At 37.1% G+C, this 23,712-nt stretch overlaps 1 protein-coding gene across 1 annotated transcript in view; it reads left to right on the top strand.

Annotated features, from left to right (window-relative positions):
• The window catches only part of GPATCH2 (G-patch domain containing 2), a 126,366-nt gene that overhangs the window by 19,187 nt on the left and 83,467 nt on the right, over positions 1-23,712 (top strand). Inside the window, 2 exon segments of the mRNA XM_005241858.4 lie at positions 3,668-3,850; positions 4,974-5,053. Of these exon segments, the coding sequence (XP_005241915.2) occupies positions 3,668-3,850; positions 4,974-5,053 (263 nt within the window).

Genomic DNA, 23,712 nt, shown 5'->3' with positions numbered 1-23,712 from the left:
CACACCTGTACAATCGTCCTGCTCAAGAGCAGAGTTTGTTATTACATTGGACAGGAGGGGTGGGAGGAGGCCTTCATGTGAAGTTTTCAGGCTTGAATCAAAAGAGCTAGCTGCTTCAGTTGCGTGGTGTCCTGCTATCCCTTTTGCCAAGGCAGCGCTGCAGAGCACTGAGAGCGAGATGCAACGTACCTCTGTGGACTAGGTAACTTAAGCTTGTGCTTTCCTGAAACTGCTTGTATGTGTTACAGTGAATCTTCTGATGTCTCCAAATGATCATTACAGCTGTTAATAGAGGGATGGTGGGTTTTTTTTACCTAGAAAGAGGTACACTGGTCATGGAAATGAGACTAGCATCCTAGGATATTTACAGGCTATGTGCTATTGCTCTCTGTGTGGATGATGGAGCAGCACAGTATCAAGTGGTGTTTATAGGACACTGATGCTGAACTCTTTTTGTGGTAGCCTCTCAAAGTAGGTTGTAGTTGTTATAGGCAAGCACGTGTACACATATATGACTTCTTTGGAGGGTAGTCTAGCCATTTTGAAATAAAAGAAAACTAGGAAGAGAGGGGAAAACTCTTTATTTGTGTGCAGTGGAAAGCCTTATCATCCTGCATTGCTTTAGCTAAAATAAGATTCACGTGAAGCTATTCTGAATGTGAAACTGATGGTGATGCAGATGGGGTCTGTGTTTATAGAGAAATCCTAAGAAGCCCACATAAATCACTTTCTACAATTCTTTAAAGAGGAAGGCAAGTAATTTAACATGAAAGAGTAGTAATTAGATAAATATGTAGACTCAATAATATAGAGTGAAAATTAGGAAAACAGTAATTAGGGGGAGGGGAAAGCTTACAAATAAATAGAGCCAGGAACTGAATGCCTTGAAATTTTAGAATTGAAGTTGACATTTCTGAGCCTTAAATTGATTCTGGGGTTTTTTTGGTAGCGATCAGTACAGTAATAATTGAATGTAAATTGCTTTGAAGTAATTCCTTCAAGCACTGGCATTACCCACAAACAAGTTTGTTGTATTTTAAATGTGTGGCTGGGAGAATGCTTGGGCTTGGTGATCAGTTTCTGGACATCTGGAGGTTGTTTTACCTTTTCTGTAGCTTGGAAGAATGCAGTACTTTGCTGTAATCTTGTGCTGAATCAGCATCCCTAATAGGAAAGGACAGTAGTGAATCTTTTCAAGTATTGTGAAGTCAGAAATGTTGCTTTGAATTTGTAATTCTCCTGAGTTCATATTTGCTGTGGATACTGTGTTGCCTTTTGAGAGCTGCAAATTAAGTAGATTAAAAACAAGTATTTGGTTACCAAACTGTTGAGCGGGGAGGCCTCTGTGTTACATTGCCTATACATACGAAGTCAGGAATTTATTAAATGCAGTGGTCTTCCCTGACCCCATTTGTAAGTGGCATCCCTTCAAGGTGGAGCAACTAGAAGACAAAATGCCTGTGGGTGCTGTCACCTGGATAAGAGTAGTAGTAATAGGCTTATGTTCACCTCAAGGTGGTAATATGATTGAAGTAGTCGGAGGATTCAGAGCTGTTAGAAGTGCACAAACAAGGAAGCTAAAAGACAGGTATACTGGATGCTGGTGTCACACGAGGAAAGCCTACCAGGTTTAGATCATAAGTCTGCTTTTGGCAGTAAGCAACATAAGTGCTTAGGGAAGTGTATAATAACAGAACAGATAAGATACCTTAACGGGTAGTTGCTTAACATAATAATATTCTTACCGCATAAAAAGGAAAATCAATTTTGTATTTTTTCACAGATAACTCTTTTTGTGCATATAAATGAAGATACAAGTTTCCTTCCATAGCCACTGTTTGCCTTATGCTGCAGTCCACCAACCCAGTCTTAAATTCTAGTGCTTTCTTCCAAGACTGCATTATGTACTTCTTACAGGCTTCTGTCCTCAAGCCGATTGTGAAACCCAATCTCAGAGTTCTGTTCTTGCTTTCATAGCTGAATTATCTGTAACAGGACTTCTTTTGAGTTCTTGATAGTATTTCTTATTAGTCAAGGTGTCTAGAGGTCTCATGAGAAAATATTCAGACAAAGTTTGTCTACATAAATGTTTGGAAAATCAAAACAAAGGAGTTCAAACTTAATTCTGAACCACAGATCAGTCTAATGAAAAGGTGTGGTTCTTCCTCCACCACCACCAGTGTCTCTGTTCAGCACTCTTAGACATCTTCCAAAGAACTATACCTGCCTGTAATGAAATGAGGAAAGAATTAACGGTGAACACCTTTGTGGAATGGCAAACCTATAAATGAGGATTAGATTAAATGTGGAGAGTAATCTGAAATGCTTCAGGAATGCAAAGAAAACTAAATCTTATTTGGACCTGTGTATCACTTTCCACCTTTGTTTTCCCTTTCCTCCATCTAAAGTTCCCTGTTTCCTAGCCTCTGTTAATTTTGGTTTTAACAGTGATCATTAAAGATATAAGGATCACATTTCACCTGCAAGTGACCGGTGAGGGGCCTTAATTATTCTATATTTTCTTGAAGTACTTGTCCTGATGAATGTTTACAGCCATTTTCACCTGTGCTTGGTCTTGAAGTATTCTTTTCATTGCAATGATTTATTTGGAGTTATTTTCCCTCAAATTCTGGCTTGCATTTTCATTATTTGTGTTTTCCCATTGTGAGGTTGAGCGGCAATGAAATTTTACACAAATGCTTTTTGTTCTTGAAAATTGTGTCTAATAAAATCTTGCATTGTCTTGGTTAGTTCTGCCTGATTAAAAAATGCCAAATAATTTATATGCAGAAATAGTGAGGCATAGTTTGGATAAGTTGAAGTAGAATTAAAATATACAACACATACTTTGAAATCTAATTTTGGGGTGTAGGAAAGGAAATTTTCGATGTCTTATGAAGATATTTTCTGATCTCTGTAAACTACCATGTTTGTATAAAAGACTGTGTTTCAAAACAAAAGTAACTATTCTTAGTTGCCAGTGTGTTTAAGATCAGATTTTCAGTCTAGTCTTACTTTTGACTTTAAATCCAAGTATTTAAATACTACATCTATAAATATTGTCAGTAAAAATGACCAGCTTTGTGTTATAATGCAGTATAATTCTCAATCACACGATACTGTCAGTTTTCATTTAAAATCAACTTTTTCAAAACTTATTTCTAAATGAACTTAATCAGATTAACTTCATTTAGTCACATCTGTTCATGATTGTTTTCCCCTTTTACTAGCCATACAAATCATGAAATTAAGCTAATTATATACCATTATCAGCTGCAAAGAACTAGTTTCACAGTTTTATACCTTTTAATTCCCTGCAGGAGATTAAGGCTTGTTTTTTGTTAATATGTAAAGTGCAGTAACTTAAATGGATTTCCCTGCGGTTATTGCCAAAGGTTTAACTAGTTTATTATTGTTTTTCAGTATTGTAAATTGGTTTTAAAACATTACATTTTATGTGGTTTCATTGATAGCAGTGCTTGTCATGCTACTGAGAAACGTTTTCCAAATAGAACTGCTATATATGAGTAATTGTTACGCAGCTATAAAGAAAAAAATAATTGTTCTGTCAGAGTGTTTATTGATGGTAACATCTGATTTTTCTCTCTTCTGCTCCTCCCTGTTTTTTTGGGGGGGCTTGTGGGGGATACTGGCTGGCCTCACACAGGTGATGATGAGCAGAGTGACTGGTTTCATGAAAATGAATCTGGTGGAGCATGTGGAATTACGGGGGTCATTCCATGGTGGGAACAAGAAGACTCCACAGAACTGGAGAGAGAATTGCCTGATCCAGTCTTTGAAAGTATCTTAACTGGTACTTTCCCTCTTATGTCCCGTTCAGGGAGGAGAGGTAAGTAGTAATCAAGCAAATGCAAACTGTAGAATCACTTGGGTACAGTAGAAAGAGATCTCTGGATTATACAGAGTATGTAAAATGTTAACAAGATCTTGGAGTTAGCAGGTTGTTTCCTTGAACTGTGATTTTTAAGATATCATTAGAGAGAAATAAATCAAAAAGTCAGTTATTAAAGTCAGTGTAAAGCTTGGCTCATTTTGATTAGCCTACCCTTTTTATTTGTTGTCTCAGTGTCTGCATAGAGGATTCTTAAGTATGATTTAAAGTGCATTTTTGTATTTCATTTTGTTCCTGTCCACTGTGGTAATGTTCAGAAATTCTGTGGAAGTTCATTAATTCAAAGGCTGGAAAGGCTAGTGTGACCATCTGCTTTGCTTTATGGCCAGGCCTTATTGTTTGTAGTGAAGAGGGAGGGGTTCCATTAGCACTAGGATTGAGATTGTAACTTAGAAACTATTTTTTTTATTCTTCTTTAAAATACTTTAGTCACCTGTGGATCCCAGTGTATCCAGTGGTAAGTTGTACCAATGTTAGATTGCATTTACAGCTAGGAACCCACGCTTGTCTAAGGGCTGAAGTTGTCAGACCTCAGCTGCCAAAGAATTCTGTTGTACCTTCCCTCTGCCACAAGGATCACCTTTCACATTCAAATACAGATCTCTTGTGTGAGCAGTGGTCAAATCACTTTTAAACTACTCTGCACACAGAAAGTACTGAATTTTTTTGTGAGGCTTATTTTCCAGGTGCTTGGAATTGTTTCTGAGGACTAGATCTCTGCATATTCACCAGATTTAACATTTTCTAGTACTAACAAAGTTGTAAGTGACACAAAAATCACTCCTACTGTAGTTCAGTATGCTCTGCTTGTGCAGGTAACTGTGCATAGAACCGGGATGGCAGTATGTGACAGTACAGAAATGTTCATTTTCATGACAACTTAGCCTTTCCCTATTTTGCCCATTCTGTGCACTTTGTTTCTACCAATACAATGTTTGACAATATTAAGATGGTTTTGTTTAACTAAAGTCAGATTAATAGATTGGTATGTAAAGTTTGATTTTATTGGTTACGTGGTATAGGACATATTCTTAAATCAATTTGTACTTCTTTTTTGTAGGTTTCCAGAGTAGATTTAGTCATCTTCATGGAATGCCAGCAAGAAACATAAAAAAGGCTTCAGGAAATCAGAATGCATTGGTAGGTGCCTTTATTATTGTAAGCTTACATACACTATTCTCAAGAGTTTTATGGGGTTTTTTTTGTAAAAAAAGCATATTCCTCTCATGCGTGTTTCCTAATGTTGTAGATAGCTAATGAAATGCTAAGACTACATTGCCACTGCTGCCTGATATTCTGCGTCTGCTTTTTTTGGTAGTTAGGCTCTTCCCACTGCAATTTTATTGTAATGGAATACTTGCGTGTACTTGAATGGTAGAAGCAGTCTGATACTGTTTTAAGTTTTTTCTAAAACTGAAAGCATTCTAGGATGGATTGTGGTACAGTTCTGACTTTTCTCTTTTTTTTTTTTTTCCTCTCCAAAGTCTGCTTTGAAAAATCTGACCTTATGCTCTTTTGTTTGCTTAATTTCTATGTGATTGGGGAAAGGGTATATTAAAAAAATTTAAAACAAGTTAGCAATGCACTTGTCATAGACATCATGCATTCCTTCAGACTGGGTCCGTTTTAAGGCTGCGACTACAAATGAAAGATGTTTGGGGTGTTTTAGTGCCTTCAGCTCTAGGAGCAGTGTTTTATAAGTGAAGGAAAAAATCCAACTGTCCTTGCATTCTTGTACAGTCTAATAATTGGATTTTCCCATAGCTTTTTTTCTAAGACAAGGTTCTAATGAATTTTTAAGAATTTCTTCATTGGAGGAGGGCATGAGAAGAGAATTTTGACTTTTTAAATTACAATGTTAAAATGTATTCATTGTAGCACAGTGAAAACTTTATCAGAACAGTGTTTGGAAGAGAAGGAGAATGTGGGAGACTCTTTCTCAGTGTGTAATAAACATATTCCAGCATGATAAATACTGCAACCTCGATGTTCTTTATTATTTGAGAACATTGTATGTTTTCAAATTTTAATTTGCCTAAACAAAATAAGGTGCTTCTGAGAAATGTAAGAGCTATTATATAACCAGAGAATAGAATGAGATTGTTAGAATTTAACTCGTTCTGAAAGGGAAGGGTTTTTATAATTAAAGCCCCTGTCCAATAATTTCCATTTGGAGCTGAATAAGATTCCTTAAAACCTTGGCCTGTGATCTCTGCTGCTAGTGGTTGTGAATTAGATGAATGCTATCTAGTTCTTGGTTTCCTATCTACCTATTTTTATTTTTGGTTCAGTGCTTGCTTGAGCATATCTGGGATTTGTAGCCCATTTTCTAGGCTTATTGCAATTTCACTCTGGTATTTTATAGGAGCTATTATAACTGATAGGTTAGCTTCATGGTATTGATGATACATGGCTTAACTACCCTAAAAACTGCCTTTTCTTCTAAATTGTAAAAAGGTGATTAAATTTCAATTGATGAAGATATACTGTGAATGCGTATATACAATAAAAAATCCTAATGTTTATTTTCTGCTACGCTTTCTGGATTGTCCTTAGGAGCCCATTTTGTCTTCCAGTCATGATATCTCATATATAAAGATGGGATCATAGTTCCCTTTGTAACAAAAACGTAAGCTGATCTACTAAAAACTGATAATTCAGTTACCTCCAGTTATTAAATATATCTTAGTGTTGTGAAGCAAGGTTGATGTGTGAGTGTACCTTCTAAGCCACTATGTTTAGGCAGGAATGCATATATAGAATGGATGTGCAGTTGGCTCTTCAGATGCAGTTTTTTGACCACCTTAATGACTATTTATGTTTGTGGGCACATCTGCTGCATCAGTCTTTGCAAACATAGCTATATAAGCCAGAGCTCATGTGCTTCCTTTTGTCAGTGATTGCTTCTTAAAGAAAATCTTTTTTAGATACTTCAATCCAATGACAGGAAAAAAAAAAAAAGTCATTTAATACCTGTGACATCTGATAACACAGAACAAGAAGTAATTACTGCTATTAGATGGTAACAGTGAAGAGGAGCAAGAATGCTTTTAGAAAGATTAATATCCTGAGGAGAGAACACTGCTGACTGAACTCATTGAACAGTTGTGTTGTGAATTAATTCTTTTTTTAACAGCAAGGAGTCTGATGTCTGTATCACTGCTTTTACACAGACTTTAAAGGGAGAAAAAGTAAAAAATGGAGTTTCCTACTGAGATACACTACCTAAAAGGCACGCACTATATCCTGTATCTAGGAGATGTGAGTATATGGTTAGCCCTTTGCATACAGTCAATGTGTGTTTTAACTTTTTTGGAAAGTTTAGTTGAAGGTTCACAATTATAGCAGCTAGCAAAGCCTTGAAGAGATTAGTGGTTTAGGGAAAGCAGAATTAATAGCTATAATACCTTGCTACATCATCATCATCCTCTGTCAAAATGGATTTCAAGCCCAAGTGTTTGGGTGTTTTCTTGTAAGAGAAACATCAGGCTAAGAGTGTGATTATTACTTGCTATATACTGAGGAAACTGCCAGCTTATGTTATTTTCACACCACGGTTTCCAGAAGCAGCGGGAGCTGAGAATCAGAGGAAGAATGCTGCATTTTATGGGCCAGTTAGTGAACTTTAACTTGAAGTAGCCACAGCTGGCACTCAGATTCTGTCCAGATGCTCTGCCTGCATTTCATTGATGAGTTGCTTAATTTGAACAAACTCATGGGTCTTTCTGTCATCAAGTGTACTGCCTTAGAGTCAAAATACTTTTTTAATGATCATATAACACTGGACGAGCAAGAGAAGTAAAAACCTAGCATGCAGATACTATGAAAATCCTCACCTAAAGCAATGTGCAGTTTGAATGTGGTGTCATACAGCAGATAACAGCTGAAAAAACTCAGCAAGAAAATGGAAGAAAAAATAAATTGATCACAACGGGGTTATATGCTTTGGATTGTACAGCTTGTGATAGGCATGTTTTTTATGGTATCCCTAATTAAATAGTTTATCAGTCGTATATTTTGGCATACAATGATAATGCTGGTTTCTCAAGTCTTCATTGCTTTTAGTGGCAGCATCATTTGTAAAAGAACTTTGTTTGAAAACAAATAGAAAAACTTCTGACTTTTCTAATACACTGTGCTTTTGATCCTGCCTGTGTGAAGTTGCTAGCAGCAACTTTGTAATTATAATCAGATACATGTACTTTCATACCATACCAGTATTTAAAGTACTCTAACAAGGTATATTGCCTGAAATCTTAGCTGTGCTTGGTTGAACTTTGCAGTTATATATGACCCGATCAATTATTCCCAACCCCCACATTCTTTTGTAACACAAAATTTAAACAATTTAGTAGTGTTCTGTGAATGAAATGCTGATTTCTTAGGAGGAATGCTTTTTCCGTCCAGTCTTTTTTCTGTATGTGTTTATAACTTGCACATTATTTATCTATGACTATATCTCTGACCTTTCCAACATTTATATATGAAACTTTGGTATGTAGCAGAATAAAATCAGAAATCTGACATTTTAGATGCATTGGAAATGTGAAGATGCATTTCTATAATGCAGAATACTAGGTGAACTGTTTACCTTCAATATATAAGGCCACTGTACTTAGCTCAGATGGATTCCTGGGGAGCTCACAAAAACCCTAATTAAAGAAAATAAAGAGTTAATAATTACAGCAGCTGAAGAACATGACTACTTCTTCATTTCCTTCAAAATATTTTGCCCAGCTTAGTACTCGATGACTGAAAAATTTCACTTTTGTTCACAACTCCTCCATATAAATAATTGAAGGTTTTAAAAATCAGTGCTGCTGTTAGCTGTTCCTTGTGCGGTTATGGAGTTCCTTCCCTGAGACAGGGAGAGACACTGTAGGGTTTTGTTTGAGGACTCTTGTGTGTCGTCTTTTCCTGCTTTGGTTCCCTGGCTGGGCTGGAAGCTGGAAGTGATTTCACTGGCCTAAAGTGTAAAAAACACGACCAGTGAAAAGGATGCTTTCTTTCAGCTCTGCCAATTTTTCCATCACCTCTGTGTCATGGCATTTGATTTCATGATATTAAAGACAGGCTATTTTAAGTCTTGCAGTCCTAGGATAGATTTTTCTTTTTTTTCCTTTTGCACAGTTACACTATTGAGCTTGACTATACCTAGTTGTAATTATTCAAAAAGTACATAAAAAATGAAAGTTACATTTCTGAGACATTATCTGAAGGTGTTTGGGTATTTCTGTCAAATCCTGTGACAGTTTTTCAGAAGTTCAAAGATAAAAGAGCTTTTTGCAAAAAAGTTGTTGTCAGATAACTACTCCTCTATTGATGTGAGGAGAAAAGATGTATTGAGCTTTTTGTTAACTGCTTTCAAAATGTAAAATCAAACCAAATGTTTCTGCTTTCTAAGTGCTTTGTAACTGAAGAAACAGCTAGGTGTTTTCAGGATTTTGCTTGTCAAAATATTTTGGAAATTGAATGAAACAGTACTAGGTAAGAAACCTTGTTACAGATCTAAGGCATGTTCCCTTGGAGTAAGTTGGGTGTTGTTTTTACAGTATCAGTGGATGCATTGCAACTTTGGGAAAAACACTGTTTCTCAAGGTAAAGTTGATTTGGTGTTGCAGAGGATTCTTTTACATTGGATGTGTGGCATACAGTCAGATAAAACACCAGTCAGTTTCAGTGAGGTGCGTGAAATAATGTGTGTGGGGGGGTTTAATTATTTTTATTCACTTAATGACTTCTATCATTTGGAGTGATAGTGTCTATGTCAGACTCTGTGGAAATATGAGTGGTATTATATGATGCCTGTTAACAAAATGAAAGTCTTGTTGGATTCCAGACTTTCCACTTGTTCAGGATCAGGAATATTAGGCCTCTGGGTCTGAGGACGACATTTGGAAAGCTTATGCTGCTAAAGCTGCAAATGAATTTTCCTTTTAGTGGGTAGGAAGTTAGGGGCTTTTGGGTTTTGTAGGGGGGGGGGGTTATTAAGATTTTCTGTCACCAAAAATATTTTCACCTATTTAAAGCATTTCTTGCTGTGTTTTTCCTCTTATTTTTTCAAAATTTTTTCTTGTTTGTAATTGTCTTAACTTTGTATCTGCTTATGCAAAATGTAGTGAGTAAGTTATGCTCTTTTATCCTCACTTTAGTTAACTCAGTACTTTAGTTTTACACCATAGAGGGAAAAACTTTCTGGAGGAGTGGGTGGTTTCCTGCAGTCATGTGCTTCCTGCAGATACAGATTTCAGGCAGGAAAATTCAGTTTGTTAGCAGAGGATGTGCTGCTGGGATGGCAGTTTAGGCCCCACCTTCAATTCTTCCAGTGTTCAGTCACTATTGGCAAAAATGCTACAATTTTCCCAAGGAATGAATCAAATGGCACTCTTCTGGACTTCAGAACTTAGACATGGTGAAATAAGTTTAATTTATGAGAAAAGGGGAAAAACGAAAAGCTTCTGTCAATTCCAAAACCCATTATAAACAGTGTAGGTTTCAAAAATGGAGCATAAATATTGGGGATGATGTTATCTGTGATGTTCTTAACTTCATGTATCTAATATTTTTTGGGAGAACTGCTTACTGTTCTTATACCTGCTATGTATTTTGCATAGTAAGAAGTTCTTTTTTTTCTTTTTTTTTTCCCACAAATTAATTTTGAAGTGCATTTTTGCTAAAGCTTTCAATGATGCAGGCTTAATATAATTTGTTCCACCTCTTGTGGTAAGCACCTGATGGAAGATTAGAAGCTTCTTAGTGACTTCTGTTAACAGCTTAGCATACTTACTAATCAAAAGCATCATAATTATACCTGTACCCTTTTTTAGAGTAGGTCAGTATTTCTCAAAGTGGCTGCCATTACTGGTAGTACCAGTGGTGGTACCCGTACTTAAGGCACACTTAAATATTGTGATTGTTCAAGGCCGAACACTAGAATTAATCAGTTTTGTCAGTGTAGTTGTCATTGGTACAAAGTATTCTGAACTCTACCTATCGTTTATGAGATCTGAATGGTTTAGTAAAGTCTGCCTTACAACCTATGTTTGTTTTAACCAACAGTGGTTTTTGTGTCACTTGTAGTTGTCTAATGAAAATCTGTGATCATCTTTGTGTCAACAAACCAGTAAACAGGCACAAATACTACACAGCTTTTCTGTCTCATTTGGAACTGCAGTTCACTAGCCAAAAAGGAATTACAAGTGACTCAAATACCCAGTGTTTAGATTTCAGAAAATCTAAGGTCGGTCAGTTTTGTTACTAGTTCTGTCACCTAAGTGTAAAACTTCCCTGCTTTAACTAAAATAGCTAGAGAGATGCTCAGCTAATTTTTGATAGCTTTAAAGGCACTAACTGGTGAAGGTAAGCATGTGTTTGGTTTATTTGTTTCTTCTATATCACCTACCTTGTACATTAGTATGTAGTCTCGAATTGGGTGTGTCCTAGTTTCACTCTTATGAAACGTATGCCGATCAAGAAAAAAGGTAATAGTTGAAATGCAGCAAGGAATTAATAGCTGGTAGAGGTCACAACTGTAGCTTATTGACAAAACAAAGATAGCTGTTTCACTAGTTATACCTACAAGATACTCTGTGGAACAGAGCTCACAGTGTTTTTTTCTTGGTATGTTTCACCTGCTGTGAGGATCAAAGCACACCTTTAAAATGTCAAAGACTGACTTGTGTCTAGCTAAAGTGAATGTGATGATGCAGTCTCTTTTCTTGGACTCTTATTTCAAATATAGTGTCAAAACCAGCATTCCACTTCAGCAAAATAGTTGCCCTCCAGCGTTAGTTTTGGAAATGCCAAATGCACTGCTTATTTTTTAAATGAATTTGTGGTTTATTCATGGTGACAAGTGCTATGAACTGTTAGTCTGAGCAGTATTCCTTGTAGTTCACCTTAACCCAACCGCTCAAATGGTAGTCATCTACCATTTCACTTAAGTTTGCTTTTAAACCAGGGCAAATAGCATAATACTACCCCTTTTATTCTTCACTTAGTGACTGTCTTGAAAACACATTTAATACAGTTTTGCAGCACTCCTCGCAGATAATAATGATTTTTAAAACCTCTGACTTGAAAATATGAGGCAGCATAATTATTCTTTGTGTTTTCTGCGCTTATCACAAAGAAATCCCCCTTTCTGGTGTCTGACTGTGTGAAATGCTTCTTCTGCAGACATTTGGAATTTGCTTGTTTTGACTTCCTAAGTCCATACTAGTTCTTTTGATCTTTTATATTTCAGTGCAGTTTCTAATGAGAATATTTTATCTTAAAATGTAATTGGGTTTAGTATCTTTTCTGCAAAAATTTCACTCAGTCGTGTCTCTTCTACAAACTTCTTGACGCCTCAGTGGCAGTGTTTTGGAGGATTAATGGTATAACAGCATCTTGTATCCGGAGACAAGTTAGGAGTTTTATTTCCTTGTACTGAGCTTGATGGGGGAGTTGATCATTTAATGCTGAGAATAGGCAGAAAGTCGTATGTGTAATAGGCAAGGAACACATGCACAGATACCATGGCTTAGCTGATGAGCAGCATCTCGTGTTGTAGTAGCATCATAAGCATCAAGTAAATCATGACAGTGATTTCAGCTAGCACACTGTTTAGCATTTTTATAACGGAAGGCAAGTACAAGATCAGATGCAGCTCCTAAACTGTTAGAAGTTTCTTGCTAGTTCAAACCATAGTAACTTATTCACAGGAGTAGGTTTTCCACTCCATAGGAAACTTTGTCCTTTTGCCTAGAATAGGTGGTGTGGAAGAATGAGAGCTACCAATAGATGGAACTTGAAAATAATCCGTCTGGTTTTTCAGTCACGTTTCATACGGTGGCCATCTGTAGGGAAAACAGTGGCCCTTTAGATACCTGATGGAAGTACTAAGCCTATCTCTTAGACATCTAGATTAACTCTATTAATACTAACCACCTAGATTTGTTCAGAGATACACGCTTTATACTCAGATGCACTCGTTTGTTTGCTAGCTCTGTTCTAGCTTTATAGAATACATATTAAAAATATTCTTGTCTGAGAAGTGATCAATATCATTTGGCAGTTTATCTTTCAAATCATTACTATGAGGCACAGATGGGAAATTAAAATGTTTTAATCTTGTTTGATTTATAACAAAAGCAAAAATATAAACCACAACGTAAAATGGTGGTGGTGGGGTTCTGTATACGTTCTGAGTTCATATGGCTTGTACCCCGAGTAAGAAGCAACTGTAAAAATAGTGAATTCAACTGGATCTTTAGTGCCCTCTCCAGCAATTTGTCATGGAGATGTGTATATAAAATAACTTCAAAATACAGCACCGAAAATAAAGTAGCAAACACACATGATGCATTGGGTTGAAATGGAATCGCACAAGAAAATTGTTCTGCTGCTTTTGTAATGTGAGATATAATACAGGAATGAAGTGGTACTTCTCTGCCATTCTGTTTGATTACTGTGACTTTAGTTAGTCAGATGTAAAGACAATGTTCTATAACCTGTTAAAAAGAACCATAAAGAAGTGGAGCGAACCACGGTTGTTGTAGCCTAACTTACCAGTGACTTAGCTGGGAAATGGCACGTTTGCTACCATTTTGATTCTTGAAATAAGAAAATCGAATGTGCATACTGAGAGTGTGGTTTTGAGGAGGGAAGAAAGTACTCAAAACTTCTCAGGGGTCTGCCAGTTCTGATCGTTATAGTGTGGTGTTTACAGCAAGTGAACATGTAACTGAATGCAGGTAAGACCTTTCTTTCCAGAACTGTAGGCTTTGTTTAATGTGTTTCTGACATCTTCAAATTGAAGGAGTTGCACAAGTGAATACTTTCTTAAACATGTTCATCCAGTATCAGAGACTGAAATGCTAACTTTAATGGTAACAAGCAATTCTAGAATGGAAAGGTCATTTCTTGAAGGCAATCAATAAATTAATAATGCTGTGAGTTGTGATGCGAGTCACAGGAAAACTTGAAGCAGCCCTGTTTGGTGATCTCTTGATGCGGTGGAAAACCTTACATGTAATGTTGGTATGATCTTTCCAAAACATTGTGATCTTTCTGGTTTGTGTGCACCTAAATCATTTGTCCAATTCCTGAATGACATGACATATATATCAGAAAAAGAGGACAACAAAAAAAAGTTTAGCCATCAGCACACTTCCAACTAGAGTTGTTCAACAGGCTGTTGGCCCTTGCCTTTTAATTACTGTCCCTTCAGTTAGGACACAGCAGCTGCTTTTTTTGTCTCTTTGCCATGTGAAGTGTAAACTGTTGTAACTGATCAAGTGAACTTTTGCAGTCCAACAGTTCTGATAACTGTTCAAAATCTGTTCCACACAGCCCCTTGCAATTTGATTCAGCAAACTATTGCTTCTGATGATCTTTTTGCTGTGGTTTGTTTTTCCTTGTCTCGCTATTCACTTCAGCCCCTTGTTTGACGGGTGGTTTTAAAACCTGCATTCACAAGAATGAGAATAACTTTCTTACTCTTTTGTTTCTCAACCTTGACTTCACACTCCTGCAGATTATGGTTTTAAAGGTCGAGGAAGAAGCTTACCCTCAGTTCAGAGAACTGAAAACTGTTTATTTAGGCAGTCTTTTTCTTACTGTGGGCTGATGGGCAAACTCTGTTGCAGCTGTCCTGCTATAGATGTTTGGGGTTTTTTTAAATGCCTGTGAAATTCACTTTAAAAAGCATTAGATAAAATATACGCCTTTTCCCCTTCTCCCTGGCCCCTTCCTGTTGGAATGCTTAGTTCTAAAAGACTTAATGTTACAAAGACCTAAACAGATACTAGGTTTACAGTAGCTTGCGAGTTTTTTTCTCTGTAGAATATAGTCAAAGTAGAGGAAAAGAAATCTTTTTCCTGTTTTATGTCATGCTGTTCTGCTTTCAAGAAGAAAGCATGCATATGGCAATTGAGAATTAGTTGCCATGCTGCTTTCTCTCTTTTGTTGATGTGTTTTCAAAATCTGGAATCTAATCATTGGCGCAGGTCTAAGGCAATTTAAGACAATTTGCAGTACCTGGAATAACTTTAAGAACATTGTCTGTTAGAAGTTACCATAAAGCAGCTTTCCCGTGCAGTACAATATAGCACTTAAGGGAAAGATGGGAAATGACTGCATGAAAGTGAGGGAGGTTTTTGCATAAATAAAAATTAGCATTTCAGTGTTAAGTTGGACATAAATATTGTAAAACATATAAACATACTGTTTTCCCTTGTTCAGGAAATTTATCTTTTGTCAGATTATTGGGAATAAAGTATGTAATAGTCACATCATATATAATATTTAAAAACTCTGAAGGATTTATTAAAGTTTTCTTTGTACAGAAACTGATATCTTTATACAATGAATACCCCTATGTCAGTGATGTATATGCATATTTTCTTTAGGGTTTAATGTGATTTTTTTTGTTTCAGTAAAACAACTTTATTTGCATAGGATGCTTTACTGAATCTTACATTAAATATTACTAGAATGTGGAAAATGTTTTAAAAATATTTGGGGGTTGATGGATTAGTACTCTTCAAAGGGAAACAAAACACTAAATATTTCTAATCCTGCATTATTTACCGCATGGGTGGTTAAATGCTACTTTAAGCCCCATAAAATTAAAAGGGAGAAATCTGCCAACTGTAGCAGGAATTGGATTTAGGAAGAGTGGTACAGAGCCAAAATATTGCTACAGAATTAAATGTCAAAAATCTTCTTTAATAGTAGATATATAGTTCACAGTGCTTGGTTATGATTAATACATTTAATCTAAATCACTGAAAGTTGCTCTCTCCTTTTCCATAAAATACAATAGGACACAAATCAGTTTTACTGTAGGTGGATAACAATTGGAAAATAATGCATCTTCCCGCCCAATAAATTGTCAGTTATACCTTTTAACTAAAATCGATTCATCTTTCCAAAATTTATTACAATTTCTAATAATAAATCTTTTCAAATGTTTATTCATTTGCTTTTTGATACATTTGTGCCACTTTTGCTATGGTCTAATGTTTTTTCTTTTGATTCATTGTAAATTAGAAAATCTATTTTGAGTCAATTTTCTAGTTAAGAAGTTAAAATCTATAACCTAGCCATTTTTTCATAGTCTCCTTTGCACATTTTAATACCCTTGAACTTAGATACAATCCAGTAAATTCTGATCAGAAGGTGATTAAAAGACTTTTCACTGCAACTTCTTGACTGAGGGCCAGATTCATAAAACAAGTACTTATGAGCTTGTTAGCTGGTTTTCTCCTGCACGTCTCCCTGATTCAAAGAGGAAGATCGAAACAATTACAGCAAATGAACAGATACATAGGTTTTGGCCAAAGATTTTTGGTATGGATGATCGGAATTGCCCTTTTGGATTAGAATCCAGCTGTGACCATGCAGGGTATGATAAGAGACCTCTTTTTGTTGTCCCTTTATGGCAGGGAGACAGTAATAGTACTGGAGCATGCTAAAGCATACTGTGTTTCCCGTTCTTTGTCGTGGCTGTGACTATCCAGGGCTAACCCCTTCAAATGTGTTCATCTGCCCCTTCGCATTCTTAGGAGTAACACTTTCTTAAGAAGGAAATATTTTAAAAGGAATTTTTCATCACTTCCTCTAATGATTGATCTCCTAATCTGCGTGGTGAAATTGTGTTCACTGTTCAGCAGTTTCCTGCTCTGTATATAATAAAATATGTCAGAGAGGGATAGTCTTAATTTTTTACAAAATCTCTGAATAAGCTTATTTCCTGTTCTGATCTAGTTCAACAGTGTGATCTGTTAGTCAGTTTTCTGACAAGAATTACGTATTAATCTATTATGTAGCCATATCAGATTTCTTAGCCACAGATCTGTTTTCTTAATAACATAAATGTCAGTGTTGGCAGAATAGAGGGAGAGGGCTAGAAAATGTTTTGAACATAACTATGAAGAAAATTACATTCATAATTTGAACTTGATCTACAGTATCACTTATTAGCCAATTTGTGTAGCTGAAGGCATCTTGGGTTTTAAAGTGATTGATTTCGGAGTTAAAAAAATCATTTGTGTGGATGGATTGGAATTCATTAATTTTACTAATTACACAGTGAAGAAAACAGATGTTTTCTTAGGCAAAGATCAGGCTTTAATTACGGGTCTTACCTGCTCATCTAAAAATAGTGTCAATATGTTCACGTCTCCCTCTCTCTCTGAAGTTAATTTCTTATTTTTATATGGAAGTCTATTATATATTCGTTAAGCCTTACTCTAATTGTGTACAAATAGCAGTCTGGTAATCAGAGTACTTATTAAGGGGTGCATATATCACAATGTGTGTATTTAGAAAATTCTTTTAAGTTGGGTAAAGATTGCCTCTTCAAAATGTCAAAATCAGTACTACCCAGTATGACTCTTATTTCCAGTTATAATAGCGTGTGTTACAAAAATAGTCAAAAACGCTTGCAACAAAGCTGAGTTTCGAGCAATTACACAGATCTGTCTAGAATGTTCTTAGGACTCTTAACCCTGAGGTATGTACTCTATAGGACAATAGCCTGCGTGAGGAAGGTAAGCTACCCACAGAATTAGAGGAAGAACCTAACAGTTATAGTGTATGTTCATTTTGTCCTTTAGCAAATTGTTGTAAATACTTTGTCTGTTCTAATTGCTTTGAATATGTATGTGTCACTGCCATGGGGCGGTGGAGGTCACCTAACTAGTACTAATAATTGGCAAGATCTAGAAAGACGTTACCTTTGAAAGGAGCATTTGCAACCAACAGCCTGAGGATGCATGATCTGTAGGAAGAGTAACTCTGCTTTTTTGCCACGTTCTTCGTGTTTGGAAGCAGTGTATGAGAGGGAAGAAGCTAGCAAAGCGTCAGTAAGTGTAGTTTATTTAAGGAATGTTTAATGGAGTAAACTGACACAAGGTTGTAAATAAACGCCGAAAAGGAACAACTGCCATATCAGAAAAACTTGATCATTTTCACTTTATGTTAAATCTAACTTCAAAACATAATTTTCTCAGTACTTCATTGTACTATCCTTTCGTAGATGTTACTATTTGCCAAGATTTTTTTTGTTTCAGAACGTGCATGTGTTGTATGGAAAAGAATTCTCTTATCTTTTCAGTGCAGATGTGTTTTCTTCAACATCAGAAGACTGTCCTATAGTGAGCACAATTTAAAAAAAAAAAAAAAGTTGAGACATGTACAGTACAGCAACACAAAGTGGCAAAACATAAGCAGAGTCAATATAACCCATTAGCAGCAAACTCCAGTGGCACTCCAGATGTTCCATTATAATATTCTTTCTTTCAGATGTTATGGGGTGGGAAAGGTGTTTTCTAAAAAACAGTCTGCCTGGCTGCTTGGGTGTTTTTTCAAGGTTTTGGTCAGGGGGATTATTTTGGGTTTTTTTCTGTGGAGGGAAGTTTGTACATTACTTGCTTATTTCAGGGGAATTACTACTGCAAGTGTTATGGTCAGAGTTGTTGAGCAGTCTTAGTATGCAGCAGACTCAAAATCTCATGAACATGGAAAGCTTCAGTATAACTGCCTGCTTTTAGTTGTGGTGACGTGCTGAGAGGTTGTGAGACCTTAGAGTAGATTGTTAACCATTCAGCGTTCTTTTAATGATAGGTTAATAGATCTGAAACTACTATATTGTGTTAGATTTCATCCATTGTATCTGTAGTCTGCCAGGTTACCATGTAGTGGTGGCGAGAGTAGAAGATACGTAGAGTTCAAAGAGAGGTTTCACTAAAATTCTAGAAAAACTATCCAAGATTATTGCAGACTAGTGATGTACTCTTTGTTACTCTTTGAGAGAAAATGGTGACCTTTCAGTTAATGCTGGGGTTTTTATGTCCAAAAGTTCTGTATTTTTGGGATGTTTTTCTTCTACAGTTCTTCCATTAAATTAGTAAGGCAAAGAAACTTAATCTCAAAAGAAATGAAATGGGAACATTGCACTGTGAAGAATGTGTTTGAGTGAATAGCGCTGAGTACTCATGGCTATTCTGATAGGATACTAAACGTTACGATACTGTTCAATTTTCAGTTATTCCTTTGTTGCCATGAAGATCAACTGTAAAAGTATTATTCTTGAAAGGACATTAATTCTTGCCTCCTGTGCATGGCAGTGTTTAGGGAACAGATTAATGTTTAGACACTCTGCTTTGGAAGGTAAGTAATATCCTTGAGGTATTGTCCACCGTGCTGCCTGTGGCTTTCGAAGTGAGTTACTGAGTGCACCTGTTTGTTATGCCTTCAGAAGAAAATACACAGGCTCTCTTGTCTACCTTAACCTAAAGGGAGATAGAAAACTGCCTGGAGATTCAGGTACATCTGGTGTCCCCTTCAGTTTTTTTGCTGTCTTGCTGGAGGAGCTGGAAGTGGCCAGCCGTGCTGTCAGCACATACATAGCCCAGAGGTTGCAAATGGCCTTGACTTGCGCAAAATAGATTATTCCAGTAGGGTGACAGAGCTGGTCGGCTGTTAAGAGAGCTAATCAAAGCAGACACAGACCCAAGTATAATACCAGTTATTAGAAACTCTGCTGGCATAAGGCTAATTAATTGTAAACACCTAAAGCATTCATTTATTTCTTTATCAAAATTATCAAACTGGTGAAGTGCCCACAGCTGGGGAGAGGTGGGTCTTTTTGACCTCACTTAACCTTTCTAGTATAACTAAGAGGATTTGTCTTGGCAGCCCCCTCTCCGAGGGGAGATTGTTGAAACCATTAATGATCTGTCCTTTGGCAAAATGCCTGGCACAGTTTCTCTCAGAGCAGACTCTTTAAAGCTTTGTACGTTTTCCTTAACGCACATCATCTGACTCCGAGTGTTCTGAGGAAGGTGGTGGTTCTTGTCTAGGTTTGTACATCATGCTGAGTTTGCGTGGCTGTGTGCTTTGTATTTATCAGTCCTTTCGAGCCATGTGTCCAACGTTGTTTAGTATCACCTAGGTGGTGTGTGGCCTGATATTGCTTGTTGCTGTTTGAGCATCAGCACCTATACCCTTCAGAACTTGTCTCTCAAGAAGAATTTGGAGAAGGCTGGCAAACCGCAGGCACTTTAAGTTTTCTCTTGCAACAGTGATAATCCAGAACTGGAATCCTTGTTAATTCTCTTGGTGCCAATTACACCTGGTCAAGGATCTCCCGAGTATGGCAGGGTCTCACCTACTGTGTGGCAGTGGCTGATTTGAAAGCACTCGAGGTTAGATAGCATTGTTGGCAGGCATTACCATCAGATTTTGTCATATGCAGCAGAACCCCTTTGGGATTGTCCCAGTGTTTTGCTGTGTGCTTTGTTTTAATTTGTTTAGCTTCCAAGTGAAGCAAGCTGACCTAAAAGCTATGAATTAACACCTGTCCTTTGCTTATGATCTTTGTGTGTCTTTCTCTTGCTGAGAGATGTTCTGGCCAGGTATTGATCAATTGGTGTGCTCTCCTGGCTGTGGATGTTTCCGAATTCCATATGTATTTTTATTTACACTGGGAAACAATGACTTGTTTTTGTGGACAGGAAGAATGGGTGCTGTTTCTAGGACTTTCAAAAAATGAAATGCATATATTTACTGTGTTAATTTCACACAGCAGACTCTGAACATCCATGGTTAACAGGTTGAAGGTATAACAAAATGCCTGTTGACAATATATAAAATGCAATTAGCAAATAAAATTCTTCTTGACCATCACAGAGAACTCTAGTTTCTTAAGTATTTCTGCCAGCTGCCACTTTTAAAAAATCCTTTAGCAGCAGTAACCTTAGCTCCCCCTTCCTTTTTTTTTTTACTTCGGTTTTTTCCTCTGTTCCCATTGATGCCCAAAGTTTCCTTTTTCATATCTACATGCATACAACCCTCATAACTCCTAACTGCAAATTTGTAAAGAGGCAGCATGTGATGTGAATTTTTCCAGGCTCCACGTGTGAGCTGGCTGAGTTGGTGCTGATGTCTCACTGGAGAGAGGGTGCTGGTTTGGGTGTTCCTGCCCATTAGGTGTCGCAAATGCAAACTTATTTTTATGACATCTCTCCTTTTAGAGCCAGCTGAAATTTGCTAATGGGCTTAAAAGCTAGTGTGAGGGAGTGTGCTAGGAGGTCAAAAGTTGCAGATAATTATGCGCGTTTCCTTTTTCTCAGAAAGCCATGCTAAAAAAAATATTTTGTGAAAGCACGAGTAGAACAATTATTTTTATGGAAAAAACAATAGTAAACTGTCTTAACAGTGATAAAGCTCTGGGTTAGCATAAAGGATATAGTATTAAGTATATGTGTATATTTACTAAATTCCGTGGTCCCAGGATAAACTTAACTATCTGTTTTTAAGACTGGCAGCTTTCTTGCTTAGGGGTGTGTTGTGGGCCAAAACACAGCTTCAAGCCAGGGAATGTCAATCACTTTAATTTATTGCCATTTAACAACCTTTTGATTGCTGATCCTGGTGCTGAAAACCAGAAACATTCAAACACTTAAACAAACCCACCTTGCCTTGGCTCCAGACACCTCTCCTCCCTGCTTTTTGATCTCCAGTCCCCTCGGTGGGATGGGAGTCGGTGCATTGTGGTTCCTTTTCTTTTGCTGCTGTTTGTTTCTTACCAAATTGCTCTGGCACAGGTTGCCCTACCAGCTCCAGTCCCTTCGGGGTTGTACCTCCTCCTCGGTCTTGTCTCCAGCCCTTCCTTGGGTGGCTCATTTGCTTCAGCAGTTCTGCTGTACTGTCTGCCCTCCTGTTTGTCTTGTTTCTCGCTTGTGCGCCTGTTCACACATCTCTTCTCTCCCAGTATCAGCTCTTGTGTCTCCTCTGTTAAACATCTGTCCTCTTCTGACATTTCCCTCTGTATTCTCCTGTGCATATCTCCTTCTGAGTTTTGCATCCCATTCCTAAACGCTTTTGTGGAAGCACCAGGGACTCCTCTGGTTCCATTTTGGTGCACAGTGGGTCCATTTCATCCATCATGGAGCCAAATGGTACCGACTGTGACTGGCACAGAGCAGCCCCTGGGCACCTCCTGTGCAGGTCACCCCTGCAGTCTTCCCTCCAGCTGCCAAACTGCTGGCCAGCTGTGCCCGATACAGGGTAGATAGCCTTGGTTTGGGTTTGTATATGTAGGTCCTTACAGCGGTACAGAGAGAAACTTGAGGAAATGGAGAGGGTGAGAAAAGTTACCGATGGGTTTTTTGTTTGTTTTTCATTTGTTTATTGCTAAGGTTACTTAGACAAACTATATGCTTCAATAAAATGCCTTGGAGGAGTTAAAATTAGAACTGAAAACTGAGTACATAACTAATACAAAAACTCTTGTGTGCTTGGATAAAAGCTATGTTTAATGTACATAATTACTAATACTAATCACACTTTAAGAAAGCAGTGCAAATTCTATGCTACTGGTTTGTTTCTTAACAAGGAGAAAGTAAGTAAATTTCCAAGTACAGTGGTTAGCTTTTAAAAAAGCTATGACTTCAGTGTAGAAAATTCTATAGTTTTAGTAAATATGCTCACTATACCTCTTGTGATTGTATGTTACATAATCTTCCAGCAGTGACTATACTGATAAAATCTCATGCTTTATAGAGGAAAAAGTCTCTTTTGAGACTGTAATCCAGATTCATAAAGGCTAGACTTCATCAGTTTCTTCCAGTCTGAGCCTAGTATTTTCTATTCTTTAGGTATCTCTGAGAAATTAAAGCTAATAAAATCTAAGGAATGGAGTCTTGGGTGGAGTTAACACTGTAAATCTGGGTTTACGTGTCTGTGGGTCTTCATATCTCTGTAATAGCTAATAATGCCCTCCCGTTTGAGAGGAATGCAAGAAGAAAATACATAGCAAGTTGTGGAGAATGTGTGCGGGTTATGGATTATGAACATGGGATCATGTAACTTTGTTATTCATTTTAACTGTTTATTTTTGTTAATTTCTATTATATTACAGGACCAACTTCTCAGTACTGTTTGAATGGAGAGCAATAAGACCTAGTGAAGTTGTTCATGCAATATATCTGCTTTTAAGCTATTGATTTGTGGTAGTTTGTGAATTTACTGAAAAGGATTCAAGTAGCATCTTGAAAAAAGTGATACTGGAATACTGTCAGAAGAACCTTGAAATTGAATTACAGCTTTAATATTCAAACCGGGGCATGTATTGTTATTTGTAGTATATGTAAAATGACTTTTATAGATGAAATTTAAAATCGGTGACGCAGAATAGGGTTTATAGTGCATGGGCTTTAAGAAGAGCAAGGGAAGATCTTTGATGTAGAGCATGTAGCAGAAAGATGCATATTTATTAAATAAAGGAATTTTAAAATGGGGGTATGGTAAAAGGTTATTCTTTGCTTGTTATTCAGATGATAGTCCGTGTTGCCAAAACAAATGCAAAGTGTTTCTCTGTGCTTAAGTAATTTATTAAATAAGTATTATTTAATTTACTAAAAACAATTAAAATCCTGCAATATTTATCTTGTAAAACAATGAAGAACAGTCTTGTCAAATCTTTGTGCTCGAGGCTTTTATTTCTAGCAGTCTGATTCTTCGTGCTGTCGTGTCAGTATTGCCTGTGTTTCCAGTGAGGTGCTGTGCTTTCTTCCCACCCCTGGCATTCTGTCTGAATTGTCAGACTTGGCCAGTTGGGCGCCTCTCTACCTGGTTTAGATGTATGAATTCCAGAAACTGCAGAAAATCTGTGTAACGTTCCTTAGGCCTCAGTGGACACGTGCATGCTAGCGGGGGCAAGCGTTCGGAGAGGCACGGCATAAAGGACTGGCGCAGCAGCCTCCATCGTGCTCTATTTCCCATCATGTAACCCACTGCACGGAGGC

Source organism: Falco peregrinus, chromosome 11 (genome assembly GCF_023634155.1).
Source record: "Falco peregrinus isolate bFalPer1 chromosome 11, bFalPer1.pri, whole genome shotgun sequence".
NCBI classification, from domain to species: Eukaryota; Metazoa; Chordata; class Aves; order Falconiformes; family Falconidae; genus Falco; species Falco peregrinus.
Note: the sequence above shows the minus strand (reverse complement) of the source record. Positions and strands in the feature narration are given on the sequence as shown.